The following is a 16,834-nucleotide window of genomic DNA, read 5'->3' as shown; positions in this document are numbered from 1 at the left end:
GCATTGCCTTTTCCCCATTCCGTCTCTTATGTCTTTCTGAAATTCCAATTAGATGCATGTGGGACCATTTCACTTTGACTTATATATCTCTTCATTTTTTTTTGTTTTATTTTCTCCATCTCTTTGTCTGTCTGTGCTAAATTCTGAATAATATCTTCAAATCTGATTTCTATTTTCTAATTCTCTTTCCAGTGGTGTTTAACCTTCTGTTTGACCCATCTACAGTGGTATAAATACCTAGTATCATAATTTTCCATTTTTCTAATTTATTTTTGTTTCTTTTTCTGATTCACTGATTTAGTTTTTGAAGTCTCTTGTTCCTAACTCAAACTTTTCTATTTCTTATTTCTTTAACATATTAAACATACTTGTTTTATGTTCTATGACCATTGACTAATATCTAAAGTTTATGTGAGATTCATTCTGGGACTGGCTCCATTGCCTCGTTTCAGTGTGCATTTTGTGAGTATTGTTTTTTGTGTGTGTGTGTGTGTGTGTGAGCTCCTGTTCACTGGAATTTTATGTACAGGGTTTCTTTGATATTTGAGTGAAGGTATATTCCTCTAAAGAGAATTTGCCTTTGCTTTCTCTAAACAAATAAGGGCATATTATTCTGGAACCAGCCTGAAATAAATTCCTGGCTGGGGGTTTTCTGACCATAAAAATAGTCTTAATTCAGGCCACAAATACAGGTAAGGTCAGGCTCATAGTTGAATCTCCCCAGGGATGCTTCTTTTTTCTTCTCTCTACCCAGGGCCAAAGCCAAGACAAACAAGTTTTCTTACTGGGACCCTTGGCAAGGCATTTTTTTTCTCTAGTTGATCTTGAGGAGGGCCAAAGCCAAGACAAACAAGTTTTCTTACTGGGACCCTTGGCAAGGCATTTTTTTTCTCTAGTTGATCGAGGGTGTAACTTCAGGGCTCTCAGCTTTATACAATGACCTCCTTTCAAGCCCCCCATCTTGCCCGATGCTAGACTGTGTGTCCTGAAGCCTGAGTGCCAGTAAAGTTGATCTGCCAGATTCTGACACCAGCTCAGGGTTCATTTACCGCTTGGAATATCCATTGTGATTTTGCTTTTGGTCTCTGAGGATTCCTCTTCCTTTATTCCTACTCAGTCGTGCATTTTAGATTTAAAAAAAAAATTTACCCAGAATTTTTAGATGTTTGGCAACAAGGATTTTCATAATATCTTGCCCATCACATTTTTGTTGTTGTTGTCAAAAATATATAACTATCTCCGCCATCACTAGAGGTGTCCTTATAAACCTGGAAATTCAATTCCATATTTGCCCCCACTACCAGCCCTTAATAATCCATGTTGGAAACATTTTCAACACAAATACATCCTAAACCCCTCATGTCTCATATTTTCTGCCTCTCCATCAGCCCCAGCTTTTATTTCTTTGCCATCTCTAGGGTCTTTCTCTGCATAGGTTGTATTATATTTGTTGTTTTTATTGTTTAATTAATTAATTATTTTTAAAAAGATTTTATTTATTTATTTGACAGACAGAGATCACAAGTAAGCAGAGAGGCAGAGAGAGAGGGAGAAGCAGACTCCCCGCTGAGCAGAGAGCCTGATGCCGGCCTCGATCCGGGGACCCTGAGATCATGACCCAAGCCGAAGGCAGAGGCTTAACCCACTGAGCCACCCAAATGCCCTTATTATTTATTTGACAGAGAGAAGCACAAACAGGGGGAGGCAGAGGGAGAGGGGAGAAGCAGGCTCCTCTCTGAGCAGAGAGCCAGACGCGGGACTCCATCCCAGGACACTGGGATCATGACCTGAGCGGAAGGCAGATGCCCATATTTGTTGTTTTTAAATGTTTATGGCTTTCCCCCAGTTTCTGAGCTCTCTATATTTTCTGATGTTTGCTCCAGAAAAGAAGGCTCATAGCTTTGCCCTTCTTCAGAGTCAGCTATAGGTGGGGGAAGGGAGGGAGAAAGGGAAGGATTCACTCCCATGGCACTCTTCTCAGTGTATTTCTCGGTCTTTATTTTGCCTTTTAAAATCTAACTCGGCACTACAGCTCTGATTCTGTCAGCAGTCATTCTGTGAACATAGATCTTTTCTGCCTAATTTCCCAGTCTCTTTGTTTGTTTGTTTGTTTGTTTGATGCAGTCTGTTTCTCCTTCTGCGGGGTATTTACTAACATCAGCTTTTCCCTGAAGCTCTTCCCTTGATTCATAGGTTCCATCAGCTAGGAAACCACCACCGCCACTAGGTCCTACAGGTTGAGTCATTTCAATCCCACCCACAGGCTGGTGGATGTGTCAGGGGACAGCTGGAGGGCCCCAGCAGCCTGGGCTTCTGTGTTTGCCACTCCCACACGCTGAGGGACCTGCTGTTTCCACCCACGCTGGGATCATGTTTGCTTTGCAGAGCTTGCACTTGGGACCTCTCCGGAGTCAGTCCTAACCGTGAGATGGGTGATGTTTACCATGGTTCAACCCATCAGCTCTGATGCCAGGATGGGGCAGCAGCTGTCGGTCAAGGCGATGTTGGGTATGACGCGGGTTCACCTGGACTTTCCCTGTGATACGTGTCTATCACTGCGTGTAGATACACAAGAGCATTTACACTTCACTCTTAAAATCCTCAGGTATTAAATGACAGATGCCTTCATATTTGTATGTAACATCACTGCTGCTGGGGCTGCTCTTGTTACTATGATAATAATGACAGAGTAGCTATTATTTATTAAGTGTGAACTGTGTGCTAGGCTTTATGCTAATAAAGCATTTAATTCTTACAACTATCCACGAGGTCTGTTATTACCATCCTCATTTTACGGAGGAGGATGTGAAGATTCAGAGATGTCAAGTAACTTGCTCCAGGTCACATAGCCCAGCGGCGGACACACTGGCGCTCACACCTGAGCCTTCTAAACCCAGTCCTGCTTGCAATGCTCGCAAGCAAGTCATCTATCAGGACGGAAATATTCGGATTTCTGATCTGTGATTATGAGCTGTTTTACAGAAGCTAGAACTTAAATCCACATTAGTTCTGCCCTATAAAGTAACACTTCTGAAAGCATATAGTACCACGCTGCCTGCCATTGCACAGAACTGGTTTTAGAATTCCTTTGTAAGAACCACTTTCAGAACTAGTGTGTGGAACATAAGAAAAGCAATCTCTTTCTGGAGATGAACCTTGCTTTTTACCTCATTCCATGTTACCCTGCTTGATCACCGACATTATTGATCAGCTTTTACTCCTAATGCCTTTTGACAGTTTCCAAAAAGGTAATTCTGTCCTCCGAGGGTGGAGATTTGCCACCAATGAGGACATCCAGGAGAAGCTTCCAGGGGGAGTGGAAACACTTCCTGAGAGGTTCCAGCATGTTCTCAGTGATGTCGGCATTTTGAATACAAGAGCTGGGCCTCCTGGCGTGGTTACTTTGAAGGGGGAGAGCTCAGCTATATCTTTGCCTTCTGGTGCGTTCTTTACAATTCAACCTGTTACTTCACAGATATACCTAAGGTCGATCTGATGTGGAGTCAAGGCTGTTTACACAAATATGCATCTAACGAAAACATAGCTGTGTGTAGGAAAGCATCAGACTTTCCTTGCCTGTCAGTCTCAGCAAGTCTGCTGATGTCAACACGGGAACTGGCTCTGTTTTGATAAGGGTTCTGTTCTGTTCCTCTTTATCTCTGAAAATTAGGAAATATTGACTTGTGGATTTGGACAGATGGTGAGTAGGCCCCTGTTCCTCTTAAAGAAAAAAGAATCCGTTTTCTGCTTCCCCAGCAAAGGGAGATGAGCGTTCTGCTAAATATGTCTCCAGCAACACCTCAAGCATCATTTTTAAAGTGCTTATTTTTTTTCTTACAGTGAAGGTTAAGGTTAAAGTTTCAAGCCTCATGTTAATTAGCTGCTCACATTGAACTTAATTATGCTGAAGTAAACAGTCGTATTCAAAATAGCAACGTTGCCATAGCAACCTAGACCAGAATCGTTTGATTTTCTTTTCTGCCCCTGATTGTGCCTTACTATCTAGGCCATGATATGAAATAAATCTGCTGAGATATCCCATATAAAATGAGATTTTTAAAAAGCGTTTAGCAGGGGGAAAACATTTTTAAATGATTGCTTTAAGTGTCGCAGGGAAGCTCCTGATTCCCAATCGCTCCTGAAGGAGTTTCTGTCTCAGGTTCCCTGGTCTGAGAGCCTCCCCTCTTGTCCCCTGTTGAGGTTCTGGGTGCAGAACCACCCAAGAGCTATGCCCCAAAACCTGGACTGGTGCAGGGGATCGAAGTTCTTGTTCCAGCTCCAGCTCCAGCCCTCAGACTCTGGTCCTAAAAGTGCAAGAGCTGAACCAGCAAATCCCCCATGGCTTTTCTAGCTGCAGGGGAGTCAGGTTCTGATCCTTTAATTTGGTTATCACTTAACAACCTGCAAAACGAAGCTGTTTTAAATCAAGCCTCAGCTAAACCTTAATCTCCTACTAAAGAAGAGAATGGTATTAAGTATTTTTAAGATCCAGACCTGTGACTCCTCAGCTTTTACCAGAATCTTCTAGGGAGAACACCCCTGCCTGGCTCTTCGCAGCCAACGTGGTCCTAATTATGGCAAATGTTAGCCACATGAAGAGTATTTTAAGGAAGAAAATTAATAAGCAGGTTAGCCTTGTCCGTGGTCTCATCACCAACCCCTTCATGAAGTGATTCTGGAGACTTGGTCTTTGTCTCAATTTTCTTGGCTGCAAAAATGAGACTCGGTGAGCGGGCTGTTGGCCCGGCCCCTGGGTCCGCCTTGGCGCGTGACTTTTTCACTGAATGGAGTAGAGACACAGTATCACTTTTTGGAGGTGATAAACTGATACTGCGAAGGTTGTCTTACTTGAGAAGATTTGCCATTAAAACGAAAACAAACCTCCATCGAGGTCTTTTATCCAGCCTCAGACTGGGATAATCTAGTCATGACCTCAGGTGCAGAAAAGTCAAAGACCCTGTTTCCTCTGTACTTCATCTTGTATGCCATTAAAAAGAAGATAGAAGAAAAGACAAAGCCCAGTAGAAAGGTAGAAAAAGGGTAAAGAAGATGAATTTTTCACAGTATAGGAAGCCCAAGTCGCCGCCAAGTGTCTGGAGAGCAGCTCGGCCACTTTGAGTGAGGAGGGAAATGTGACCCCAAGTAAGGAGACATATTGAATACGCCCGACAGTGTCAGAGTTTGGCAAAGCTATGGAGAAACAGGGTAACCCAGATCCTGCTGGCGGGAGTGCCCCAGCCACTTTGGAAAGTGATTTGGCAGGTTCTAGTGAAACTGAAAACGCACATTCCTTTCGACTCAGCAGTTCCACGACTGGATATAATTCCAGAGCAAGTACACCAGGAAGTAGGTATGGGGGGAGGGGTCACTGAAGCTTCATTTGTGACAGGGAAAAATTAGACACAACCCACATGGCCATCCCAAGAGCATGAAATGGATGAAAAATAGTGAGGTATGTTCTTATAATACTCTAAAGCAGGCAGGAAGGAAGAAATCATAAAGTGGAGTGAGAAAAAGCAAAACTTTGTATATGGAAAATAAAATGAAAATGACCATCATCCAAAGCAACATCGTGTTGCTTAGGGATACATAACATATGTCAGGTATAAAAATGGGCTGGAAAGGGTGCCTGGCGAGCTCCGTAGGGAGAGTTCGTGACTCTTGATATTGGGGCTGTGACTTCGAGGCCCACAATGGGTGTAGAGATTATTCAAAAATAAAATCTTTAAAAACAAAGACATAAATAAATGGCCTGGAGGGAATGAATTTCTGTGTGGAAGTGGTCAACTTTAATTAAAATATTTACTTCTTTTTTTGTTGTTTTGTTTTTATTTTAATGCCAGTGTAGTAAACATACAGTGTTATATTAGTTTTAGGTGTACAATAGAGTGATTCAACACTTAACACATCCGATTCTCATCACAACAAGCACGCTGCTTAATCCCCATCACCTGTTTCACCCATCCCTAAAATGTTTACTTTTTTTTTTTTAAGATTTATTCATTTATTTGTCAGAGAGAGAGAGAGAGAGACAGCAGGCAGAAGGAAAAGCAGGCTCCCCACTGAGCAGGGAGCTGGATGCAGGACTCTATCCCACGACCCTGAGATCATGACCTGAGCCAAAGGCAGACTCTTAACTGACTGAACCACCCAGAATCCCCAGTGTTTACTTCTTTAATAAGAAAAAAGACTTGAGGGGCACCTGGGTGGCTCAGTGGGTTAAGCCTCTGCCTTCGGCTCAGGTCATGATCCCAGAGACCTGGGATCGAGCCCCGCATCGGGCTCTCTATTCTGCAGGGAGCTTGCTTCCCCCTCTCTCTCTGCTTGCCTCTGCCTACTTGTGATCTCTCTCTCTGTCAAATAAATAAAATCTTAAAAAAATAAAAAGACTTGAAGCAAATATGACAATATGGTAACTATCCATTTAGAGTGGTGTGAACTTGGATATTCTATTTCTTTGTATTCAGAACATTTTAGTTTCCTAAGAAAATATAAAATGCCCAGGTATGAGTAAGATAGCTTACCAATCGGACAGCAGAGATCAATCAGCCTTATTAATTACCATGGGCACTTAATTTTAGGGCTGTTCACCAATCGCACATATTTTTGGTTTTTTCCAGCGTTCATTTTCGTTCTCAGCAGTTGCCTTGTAGAGGACCCTAGCTTCTGGCCGGTGCATCTGTTCACCATTAGGAGGAAGGGTGACAGCATCTGCCACCTCCCCTCTGGGTGATTCATCAGGATTAGCTCTAGGATATAAACAAGTACAGACTCAGACTGCAGTTTCAAAAGCACCAGACCAGACCACCCGTCCTTTGAAGTGTTGATTTGGATTAAATATCTTGATATCTGCACCCTGCCCCCACCCCTTTATGAGTCTGTGGGGTTTGTCCTTTAAAGGAACAGTTGCAAATTCCAAATTGTACAAGCCGCAGATGGCAGGGCTGCTATGGGGCAAAAGGAAGCGTAAGCTTACTAATTTTTTTGGTCATTAATTTTATGCTATTAAAGAGACAGAAAGTAAGGTATCTTAGAACTCCAATCCTGGTGTTAACTGCACGGTGGTGGAAAGTCATACGAGACCAGAAAGCAGAATCACAGTGAGTTACTGATGGGATATAGTGAATTGAGTCCCTTTACTTGCAGGGCAGAAACCAAACAGTTCTTGGACAGTCAGGGGGTAGGAGAAAGGACTGCTGTGAAAACAAAGGGAAGGGAAGGAGGATTGTCCTGGAGGACAGCAGAACAGAAAGTTTAGGAAAAAAACCAAAAGTGTGTGGACATCTTATTATTTAACCCACAGACTGGGATTATTTCTGGCATCAAAACTCAGCCCTTGGGACATAGGCATGTATGGCAGGAACTTCTATGTGATGGCTGTATCATGATGCATGTATATATATAACAAATCGTGGGATCCAGGGCCATTTGGGGAGGGAAAGAGGGTGCTGTTAATCATTAATTGAGACAACAGCCCTAAACCTGGGTTGTCCTGGGCAAACTTCCCAGTCACCTTAGTGAGCCCTGGTCACCCTCATAATCATGCGCCTTTACATCTTTATTTGAAAGTGAAACTCATCAAGTAAAATAAAACATCAAAAAGTTTTCAATGTATCTATCTCAGGCCAGCACTGCTTTAGGCCCTGGGCGGGGCGGGGGGTGGGGTGTGCTGGCATCCAGACAAACAAATGCCATAAGCAGGAGAAGAGAGACAATAAACAAACACGTCATGCATTAGTAGATGCTGCTATGTTTACTTAGAAATGTAAGGCAGAGAAGGGCTACAAGGACAGTCAGGGCCTTTAAAATGCAATTTTAAATCGTGTGCTCGGGGAAGCCATGGAAGACTGAAGGATCGGAAGACTGAGTGATACTTTCTTCCTCCCACAGCAGGAGAATTTTTCATCCTCATTCTTTGTTTAAATATTTTATTTGTTTGTCAGAGAGAGAGTGCGCACAAGCAGGGTGAGTGGCGGGCAGAGGGAGAAGTAGGCTCCCCGCTGAGCAGGGAGCCGGACAAGGGACTCCATCACAGAACCCTGGGATCATGACCTGAACCCAAGGCAGACACTTCACCGACTGAGCCACCCAGGTGCCCCCATCTTTATTCTTTCGAAATTTAGGCTTGGCCATATGAATTAACATTGGCCAGTGATACGTGAACAGAGGTGACGGGGCTTTTCAGTCACTGCCTGCTCCCCTGGGTTCTTTTCCCTCTGCCGCAGGCACTAAGCAATGTTGAGGTGGTGGCTGCCCCACTGGCCTGGGTTCCGGGGTAAAGGGCAAGCATGACACAGATCTACTGGTTAGACACAGAGCTGTAAGTAGTGAGAAATAATCCTTTACTGTTTTAAGCCCCTGAGATTTGGCCCGTGCTTGTTACGTAGCATAACCTAGCCGATCCTGACGGATACAGGAGCCCTCACGGAGAAGATAACATCTGAACCGAGACCTGAGGAGGTGAGGGAACCAACCAGTCGTGCAGATATGTGGAGAAAGCGTGTTCCATGCACAGGAACAGCAGATGCCAAGGTTCTGAAGGATCAGAAGAGAAGCCAGTTCTCCAGGCCATGAGGCAGAGGTGTTGCTGCAGTCCGACTTCTGTGCAGCCTGTGGGCCAGGAGGTAGAGGACTGGATCTTGTTCATCCCATGAGCCTGTTCACTCCTTTTTTCTTCCGCAGGGTATGGAGTGGAGTGGCAGAAGTAAGAGGAACAGAAGAGGGTAGGTAGGAAGGAAAAAAAGATCTGGGCAGGGAGATACAGCCTGAAGAGCAGGGCTCCAGATCCATAGCAAGAGCCTTTACTGTATGAAGAATGATGCTGTCACCCACGGAGCGAACCTGGGGGGCCTCAGAAGTCTGACTGCTGTCATAAAGGAGAGGAGACTGTGCTAATCTGTGACCATCAATGACCAGGACATGCCGCCTCCCCCACTCACCTTGTTCTTCCTACACGCATGACTTTCTCAGAGCCACGCAGAACCCCAGGAGCCTCCAACAGACAAACCAAGGTAGCGGGGCCACACGTCGGTGTGTACCGCGCACCACCCTGAGGAAAGGGGCAGCGTTCCCTTTGAGGCGACGTAAAAGGAGACTGTATGAGCCACGATTCCTTCTTTCCTTAAATCCTGATCGTTCTCTTCTTTTATTAAGTCTTTGATTTCTTTCGGCTCAGTGCAGCCTTGAAAACCCAGATCCTCCCAATTAGCAATCGCGAGTAAAAGAAAATCTGAACAAATAAGGCGGAGTGGGCGGGCATTGAGGCCGATGCATGAGGGAGACAGAATGCTAAATATTAAATCCATTTGGGAGAAACTTGTTAAAGTTGAAAGCTAAAATGTTTCACAGAGATAAAATCCTGCCGCATGTTTATCAACCACAGACGTAGCCATGGAAGATTCTCTACAAGAAACCCCCATGAAACATCTGGGTTTCTAAAGGCTAGCGGCGTCTCACAGAATGCAAACGTTAATCTCAAATCCTCCATGCTCACTGATGGCCTGGGATTACTGAACAAACTACCATCTGTAACTCCTAAAGATATAAAAATACTTCTAGGTTTATAAGAATCCCAAACATCTGTATGTCAGCTGTTTTCTCTCCGGTCGAAAGGTAATTTAACCAACGGGTGCTGCGGTAAAATGGTGACCTTGAAACAATGCATGCAAAAGCAGGGCCATACCCAGCGCCGTCCTCCTGCCTTTCTTCTTGTCAATTCCTAAAGAAATTCTATTCGTGATGGAAGCAAATTGCAATCAAAAGGGAAATTCTACTCAATTTAGATAATGCCACAATCATTGGGACCAGGGCCCTTGCTGAGAACAATAAAATGGTCTCAAGGTCTGAGAGGGGAGGAATGCATGGCACAAATGGGTGCCAGAAAAAGGTGCCTTGGGAGCACATGGCAAAGCAATATATTACAATGCAGCGAGATTCAACATTCCACTTTCTACTCTTCCCAGAAATCATCCTTTGAGCCACTGTTCCTCTCAAGAGGTAAGAGGCATTATGGGCATTTTGGGGAGGATGATTCTTTGTTGTATGGGATCGTCCTGTGCCTTCTAGGCCATTTACATCCTTGACCCCACTCACCAAATACAAGTAGCACTTTCCAATCACTGACACAAAAACATCCCCAGACTCTCCCTAGAGTAGACATTACTGTCCCAAGTTGAGAGCCCTACAAGTCTGGGCTATGTTAATGTAAAAAAAAAGGTACAGTTTGAACTTGGCTGTGAGGATGCAGGAACTGACTGAGTTATCCAGGATCACTGTGCTGCTGTCCACATGTAGGTGCATCAGGAAAAGAAAAGCTGTTAACTCTATTTGCTGGCAAAGAAGTCCCAGGTGTCAGAAAGGCTGCACCAGCCACATGATTAGAGAGATAGCTTTGTTGTTGGTAGTAAAGCAAGTTTTAAAAGGAAATCAAAGACTGTAATGAGCTGGGGATAGCGTTCAAAAGAACTGATGTAGTAAATAACTCAACCCATGTTGTCATTTTCTTCTGGAAAAGGGAAGGAGGGTTTCTTTGAAGATGAGTTGCTATCTGCTTGATATTTACATGAAAAACGGAGGAGACAAACCTGGTTTTTAGGCTCATTGGGTTCAAATCAAAGTTACGGACCAGTTCCTTAACAAGTACTGTTGTGCTATTGGGAGGGCTCTGTGTCAATGGCTGCCTCCGGTGACAGTTTCAGGAACTCCCCAGACACTTCTCAGCCCCTGTCTTCCTAGCCCTTCCCTTCTCTTCCCTTCCCTTATGTCCCCAGGACCAGATCATCTTTGGGGAAGAAGGTGGGAAGGGACAGCTCATCCTGCCATCATGGGACCCCTGGCCTGGCCCCTTCTCCCTTTGGCTCTGTAATAGCCACTACCATTTGTTAGACAAGGACAGTTTGCCAAGCCCTGGACTAAGGCTCTTTTTTCGTTTGTGTTAATATTAAAGTAGGCTGCCAAAGGAAGTCTTAACGATTATGCCTCCAGAGGTTTGTTTTCATTATTTTTCTTGCGAGAATCCCAAACTCACAGAAAACTTGCAAGTACAACACAAAGAACTTTTCTCCCCCCATGAATTATTTAAGAGTAAGTTGCCAGCATGATGCCCACCACCCTGATTTTCCTATGAACGAGGAGATAACCATAACCGAGTGAAACTTGCAAAATCGGCAAGTTTAACCGGGAACGTTATCACCATCTAATCCTCAGCCCCCATTCAGGCAATCCCATAAATGTTCTCTATAGCAAAAAGATCCAGGTGAAAGTCATGTGTTAAGTTGTCATGTCTCTTCAGTGCCCTTCAGTGTGGAACAGCCTTGCTCACTCTTCTCTTGGTTCTCGTGACCTTGGCACGTCTGAAGAGTACAGGCCAGTCATTTTACAGAATGTCCCTCAATTTGGTTTTGCTGCCACTTCCTCATAATTGGGTTCAGGTGATGCAGCTTTGGTGTGACTATCAGAGAAGTGGCTGGGGTCTTCTTGTTGCGTCTGGTCACGTGGCAACAGGATTTCGGTTGGTCCCATCACTTAGGTCACTTGATTGAGGTGATATGTGCCAGGTTTCTCCACGATGAAGTTATTCTTTTTCCATTTGTAACTGATAAGTATTTTAGGGGGAAGTACTCTGAGACTGCGAATACCCTGTTCCTCAGCAAACTTTCAGTTATTTTATGGGTTCATGGTTTTCTGTTTTAATGAATGGTCTATCATTCATTATTCTCATTATTGATTTTGATGGTCAAGTTGTTCCAGGTGAGGCCAGCTGACCCCTTTCGAGCTGACCTCTGCTCTCCCCTTGACAAGCCCCCATTGGTATTTGAGCATTCTAGAACAATGAAATGTACCCATCATGTACTTTCCTATAACCACCCTGGAATCAGCCATTCTTAAGGTGGCTAAGTGCATTGTTGCTGGGCTACCTGTATGGTGGGCCCGTGAATGTCTGTCCATGTGGGGGCCTACATGTGTCTCATACCACGTGTGTCCATATCCTTGGATGCTTTGAATTATCTACTTCTCTGTTCCTTGTCTTACCACAGAAGTTCTCAAAGAGAGACCATTTACTGACACTATTGTAGATGAGAAAGCAAAAGCTCAGCAAGGTAGTATGCTGTTTAGCTGGTAACAAGACTAGAGGCAAAACCCCAAATCCCTTCTCCTTTAGTAAAGCGACCAGCTGTAGCGCACAACTTTTCATCATTAGCAAGTACAAATATTTTTATGATAGCTACTGATTGAGTTAGTGGGGATGAGGGGGAGTATGTGTGGAATTAAAGGTAGTAATTTATTAAAGCTTATATCAGAGCAGAAAAGGAAAATAAAATATTTTGATTTAAAGTATAAAATGCTGGGGTGCCTGGGTGGCTCAGTGGGTTAAAGCCTCTGCCTTCGGCTCAGGTCATGATCCCAGGGTCCTGGGATTGAGCCCCACATCGGGTTCTCTGCTCAGCAGGGAACCTGCTTCCCCTCCTTTCTCTTTCTGCCCGCCTCTCTGCCTACTTGTGATCTCTGTCTGTCAAATAAATAAATAAATAAAATCTTCTAAAAAAATGAAGTATAAAATGTTAAAGAATAAAACTGGTTGGTGTATAAGGAATTCTGCAAATTATTTGTGTGGAATCTTTTCTAGAACACATTGAGAGGAAAGTCCTTTGTTTCAGAAGAGCTTAGAGATTCCTGTGTTAAGAATTAGGGTTCCCGGGGCACCTGGATGGCTCAGTGGGTTAAGCCTCTGCCTTTGGCTTAGGTCGTGGTCTCAGCATCCTGGGATCGAGCCCCGTATCGGGCTCTCTGCTTGGCGGAAAACCTGCTTCCTCCTGTCTCTCTGCCTGCTTCTCTGCCTAGTTGTGATCTCTCTCTCTCTGTCAAATAAATAAATAAAATCTTAAAAAAAAAATTATGGTTCCCAGAGAAGTACAGAAAGTGAGATCAGGGATTAGGGTTGACTCCAATTCTGGCTTCATATTGTCTCTTATTAAGTCACTTAGTTTGTGATTCTTTTACAAATCACAAAGGTGGTGATTTTAATTGAGAGATAAAGAGTCTATAGGATTACTGTAGGGAATAGAGAAAGACAATGTCTGAACTGTGTAAATACCCAGCACTGTCTACATTAGGGGTCTTTACTGCATTTGTGCCCCGAATCCCATTGGCATCTGGTTTAAGATTTTATTTAAATTCCAGTTAGTTAACATATATTGTAGTACTAGTTTCAGGGGTAGAATCTAGTGATTCATCACTTGCCTTGAACACCCAGCGCTCATTCCATCACGTGTCCGTCACCCACTTAATGCCCATCACCCAATTACTGCATCTCCCCCCACCTTCCCTCCAGCAACCCTCCACTTGGTCCCTATAGTTAAGAGCCTTTAATATATGCTTTGTAAATGAATGCTTAAATAATAAGATCTAGTATCAGGACTAATAACTGCAGTAATTTCAAAGCACCGTGTCTTAGTCTCCTTGGATCGCCATAACAAAATACCATAAACTGGGTGGCCTAAACAACAGAAGTTTATTTTCTCAGAGTTCTAGAGACCAGAAGTCTGAGATCACAGTGCTGGTATGGCTGGTTCTGGGAAGGGCTTCCTGGCCTCAAGAAGGCCACCTTCTCCTTGTGGGCTCTCATGGCCCTCCCCCAGTTCCTGCACATGGACAGAGAGAGAGAGAGAAAAACAGAGAGATCTCTTCCTCTTTTTTTATTTATAAAGATTTTATTTATTTATTTGACAGAGATAGAGAGATCACAGGTAGGCAGAGAGGCAGGCAGAGAGAGAGGAGGAAGCGGGCTCCCCGCCGAGCAGAGAGCCTGATGTGGGGCTCGATCCCAGGACCCTGGGATTACGACCTGAGATGAAGGCAGAGGCTTAACCCACTGAGCTACCCAGATGCCCTCTTCCTCTTTTTATAAAGCCATCACTGCTATCATATTTGGCTTCCACCCTTACAACTTCATTTAACCCTAATAACCTCACAAAAGCCCCATCTCCTAATATAGTCATATTAGGCAGCAGGGCTTAACATACAAATTTTGGAGAACCACAGTTCAGGCCATAGCATAGTGACAGGCATAAATGATATTTAAAAACATCTTCTGCAGACTATAGGTGATATGAAAATAGCAGTGAGCTGTTGATAATAAAGTCATAGGTACTGCTGCTAATAGGTTTGTTGCCTACATTATGGGAGGGCATGCTTAATTTCTGGGAGAGGTTGGTGAAAATAAAGATATGACTTTGATCCCCACCCAAATTCACACGTAACCCTGAACCTCTATGCAAAGACCATAGATGAAGAGCTCCTGGAACATGCAAATAAGATATGCTTGTGTTGAGCAAACAAGTGGCATAACCCCAGGATAGTGGGGATCAGTTCTGGAATCAGCTAATTGTGCCCATTACCGTCACCCAGAAGAGTAGTAGGTGTGGTGAGTTGAAGAGACATCGTCTGTTTTTGGCTTTTTTAAATATGTGTTCAAGGCTTGGAATGTGTTTTGTCTTGCAGACACCAGTAACCTAAATACTGAACAAAATGATTCCTGGACCTCTGAGAACTTCTGGCTTGACCCTTGTGTGAAGGGTCAGACGGAGACCACGGCAGAGGACGATGGGCTTCGGAAATCCCTGGATAGGTTCTATGAAATGTTTGGCCATCCCCAGCCAGCTGCTAGAAATCCGCTCTTCGCATCGGTCTGCCAGTGCCTGACTCAGAAAATCAACGAACTGAAGGGCCAGGAGAACCAAAAGTATGCCCTTCGCAGTTTCCAGATGGCCCGGGTCATCTTCCACCGGGATGGCTGTGCGGTCTTACGGAGGCATTCCAAGGACGCCCACTTCTACCCACAGGGAGAGGGAAGTGTGTCTCTGGATGATGAAAAGCCAACCCCGGGACTTTCAAAAGATGTCATTCGTTTCCTCTTGCGACAGAACGTGATGAAAGCTCTCTAAGACGCCCCCAGTGGTAAGGGCAGGCAGCGTGCAGGATGGCCCTGTGGCCTGAGCTGTCAGTGCCACCCCCACAGCCCCTAGGGCCTCTCTGGCCAGTCCTGTGGCTCCAGCGCCGCCCCCCCCCCGGCCCCCCATGAGCTGATACCAGAGCCACCTCAGCCCACATGGAGAGCCAGCAGTGTTTGTGGGTTGGAGAGCCCCTCTGTTCACACCACCTCTCACCCTACCCTACCACTCCCTTTGACTTAAGGCCCAGACTGTCTGGCTGGGGAGCCCAAAAGCACAGCTTCCTTGCCCCAAGGAAGGAAGGACATGATCTGTGGCATAACATACTCTTCAGAGCTCCCTTCTGGATCAAACCAAGACTTGGGCTTCCCGGGAAATCACGCCTTGCTCAGCCTCTTCTGTCTCCCTGTCCTCCTTCTCCCGTTCACCTCCGGGAGTCTCCTGGGAGCCTTTCCTTAATAAAGCTCTTGCACCTGAATCCTTGACTCAGAGTCTACTTCTGGGAGAACCCAGCCCGAGGGAACAGGGTTTTTTATTAGATGTGGGGTTTTTTGAAGGCTTTAAAGCTCTGCACGGAATTAAGTACAAGAATCAGACCAAGCTGTAAAACAGAGGCCATGTGATTGAGAATGTATTTCCCAAAATAATATAAAGATTTAAATACAGTTTAAGATGGATCACATGTTAATCATACTGTTGTCTCTCCAAAGCCAGAGTTCCTGGTTTTATAATACAAACAGGGTATGGAAGAAGCATTTGAACCCTCTAAAATAAGAGCTAATGCCTGCAAATTTAAAAAAAAAAAAAGGGGGGGGCGCCTGTGTGGCTCAGTGGGTTAAGCCTCTACCTTCAGCTCAAGTCATGATCCCAGGGTCCTGGGATCGAGGTCCGCATCTAGCTCTCTGCTCAGCAGGGAGCCTGCTTCCCCGCCTCTCTCTGCCTGCCTCTCTGCCTACTTGTGATCTCTGTCTGTCAAAAAAATAAATAAAATCTTTAAAGAAAAAAAAAAGGCTCTTTGTCTTCACCAGATTGCCAATGTGGAAGGTGTAAAGAAAACAAATGGGCACCACGTACCGAAGTCTGTGGAAGCTCCATCAGGCCGCGCTGTGCTGATGAGATGTGGCCTTGGCCATTCGTGGAAGAAGAGGAAAAGGGATCCTTTGCCCAAGTAGATTCCTCCCTGTCATTGTGGCCTTGTGCCCGCCCACTCCCGGCACCCTCTGTCACCCTCAGAACAGTTGGCCCTTCACCCCTGCCCTGTCCTTGCTGCGCCAGGGAGAGGCTTTAAATAGCCAGTGCCGGCTTGTGCTGGCAGATGCTCTGCTCCGTGGCCGTGTCCTGAACCCCCCGTTCGAGACTTGGGGGGTAAATGACATCACCTGGCACCAAGCTCTCTGAAGCTGCCATTGGAGTCCTCATGCCAATCCTTGCCTTGACAGCCCTTCCCAAACATGACATTGACGGAAGGAGGTCTGTCGTTCGTTTGGGGGAGAACAGGAGAAGCTGGCAACCTTGTGCAGTTAAGATTTTGAGAAACCTGAGGTGGAATTTGGTTGGCCGAAGATTCCAGAAGCTTGCCAGAAAGCAGATTTTGCAAATAGATCGGCTTCCAAGTTTCCATGAAGAGTGAGGGAGCCCTCTCAGGCAGGTCTCTTGGGGACGTTCGGATGGGGAGAGGAGAATTTTAAAGGTCAGGAGTTACATACTGAGGCTTCCAGTTCTGAGATGATCAGAGGTTAAGAAATAGCGTTTCACAGAGACCCAAGTGGGAGGAAATAGGAAAGGAGTAGGTCTTTGAGGGAACAAGACAAGGGAGGAAATAAGAAAGGAGTAGGTCTTTGAGGGAACAAAACAAGCAATCATGTGAATCTTTCCCACCAGGCTTC

The 16,834-nt window shown here is 45.0% G+C and overlaps 1 protein-coding gene across 8 annotated transcripts in view; it reads left to right on the top strand.

Annotated features, from left to right (window-relative positions):
* Nucleotides 1–15,426, top strand: part of SHLD1 (shieldin complex subunit 1) — an 83,410-nt gene extending 67,984 nt beyond the window's left edge. For 6 of the 8 annotated variants that reach the window (XM_045980750.1, XM_045980751.1, XM_045980748.1 and 3 more), the window contains one exon: nt 14,500–15,426. In XM_045980750.1, coding sequence (XP_045836706.1) covers nt 14,500–14,942 — 443 coding nt within the window. In that variant the 3' untranslated portion in view covers nt 14,943–15,426. Of the gene's footprint in view, nt 1–2,429; nt 2,509–14,499 lie in introns of those variants that run through there. The other 2 variants (XM_045980752.1, XM_045980745.1) reach the window with 2 other exon arrangements.
* Nucleotides 15,427–16,834: the final 1,408 nt, after the last annotated feature.

Source organism: Meles meles, chromosome 16 (genome assembly GCF_922984935.1).
Source record: "Meles meles chromosome 16, mMelMel3.1 paternal haplotype, whole genome shotgun sequence".
In the NCBI taxonomy this organism is placed as follows: Eukaryota; Metazoa; Chordata; class Mammalia; order Carnivora; family Mustelidae; genus Meles; species Meles meles.
Note: the sequence above shows the minus strand (reverse complement) of the source record. Positions and strands in the feature narration are given on the sequence as shown.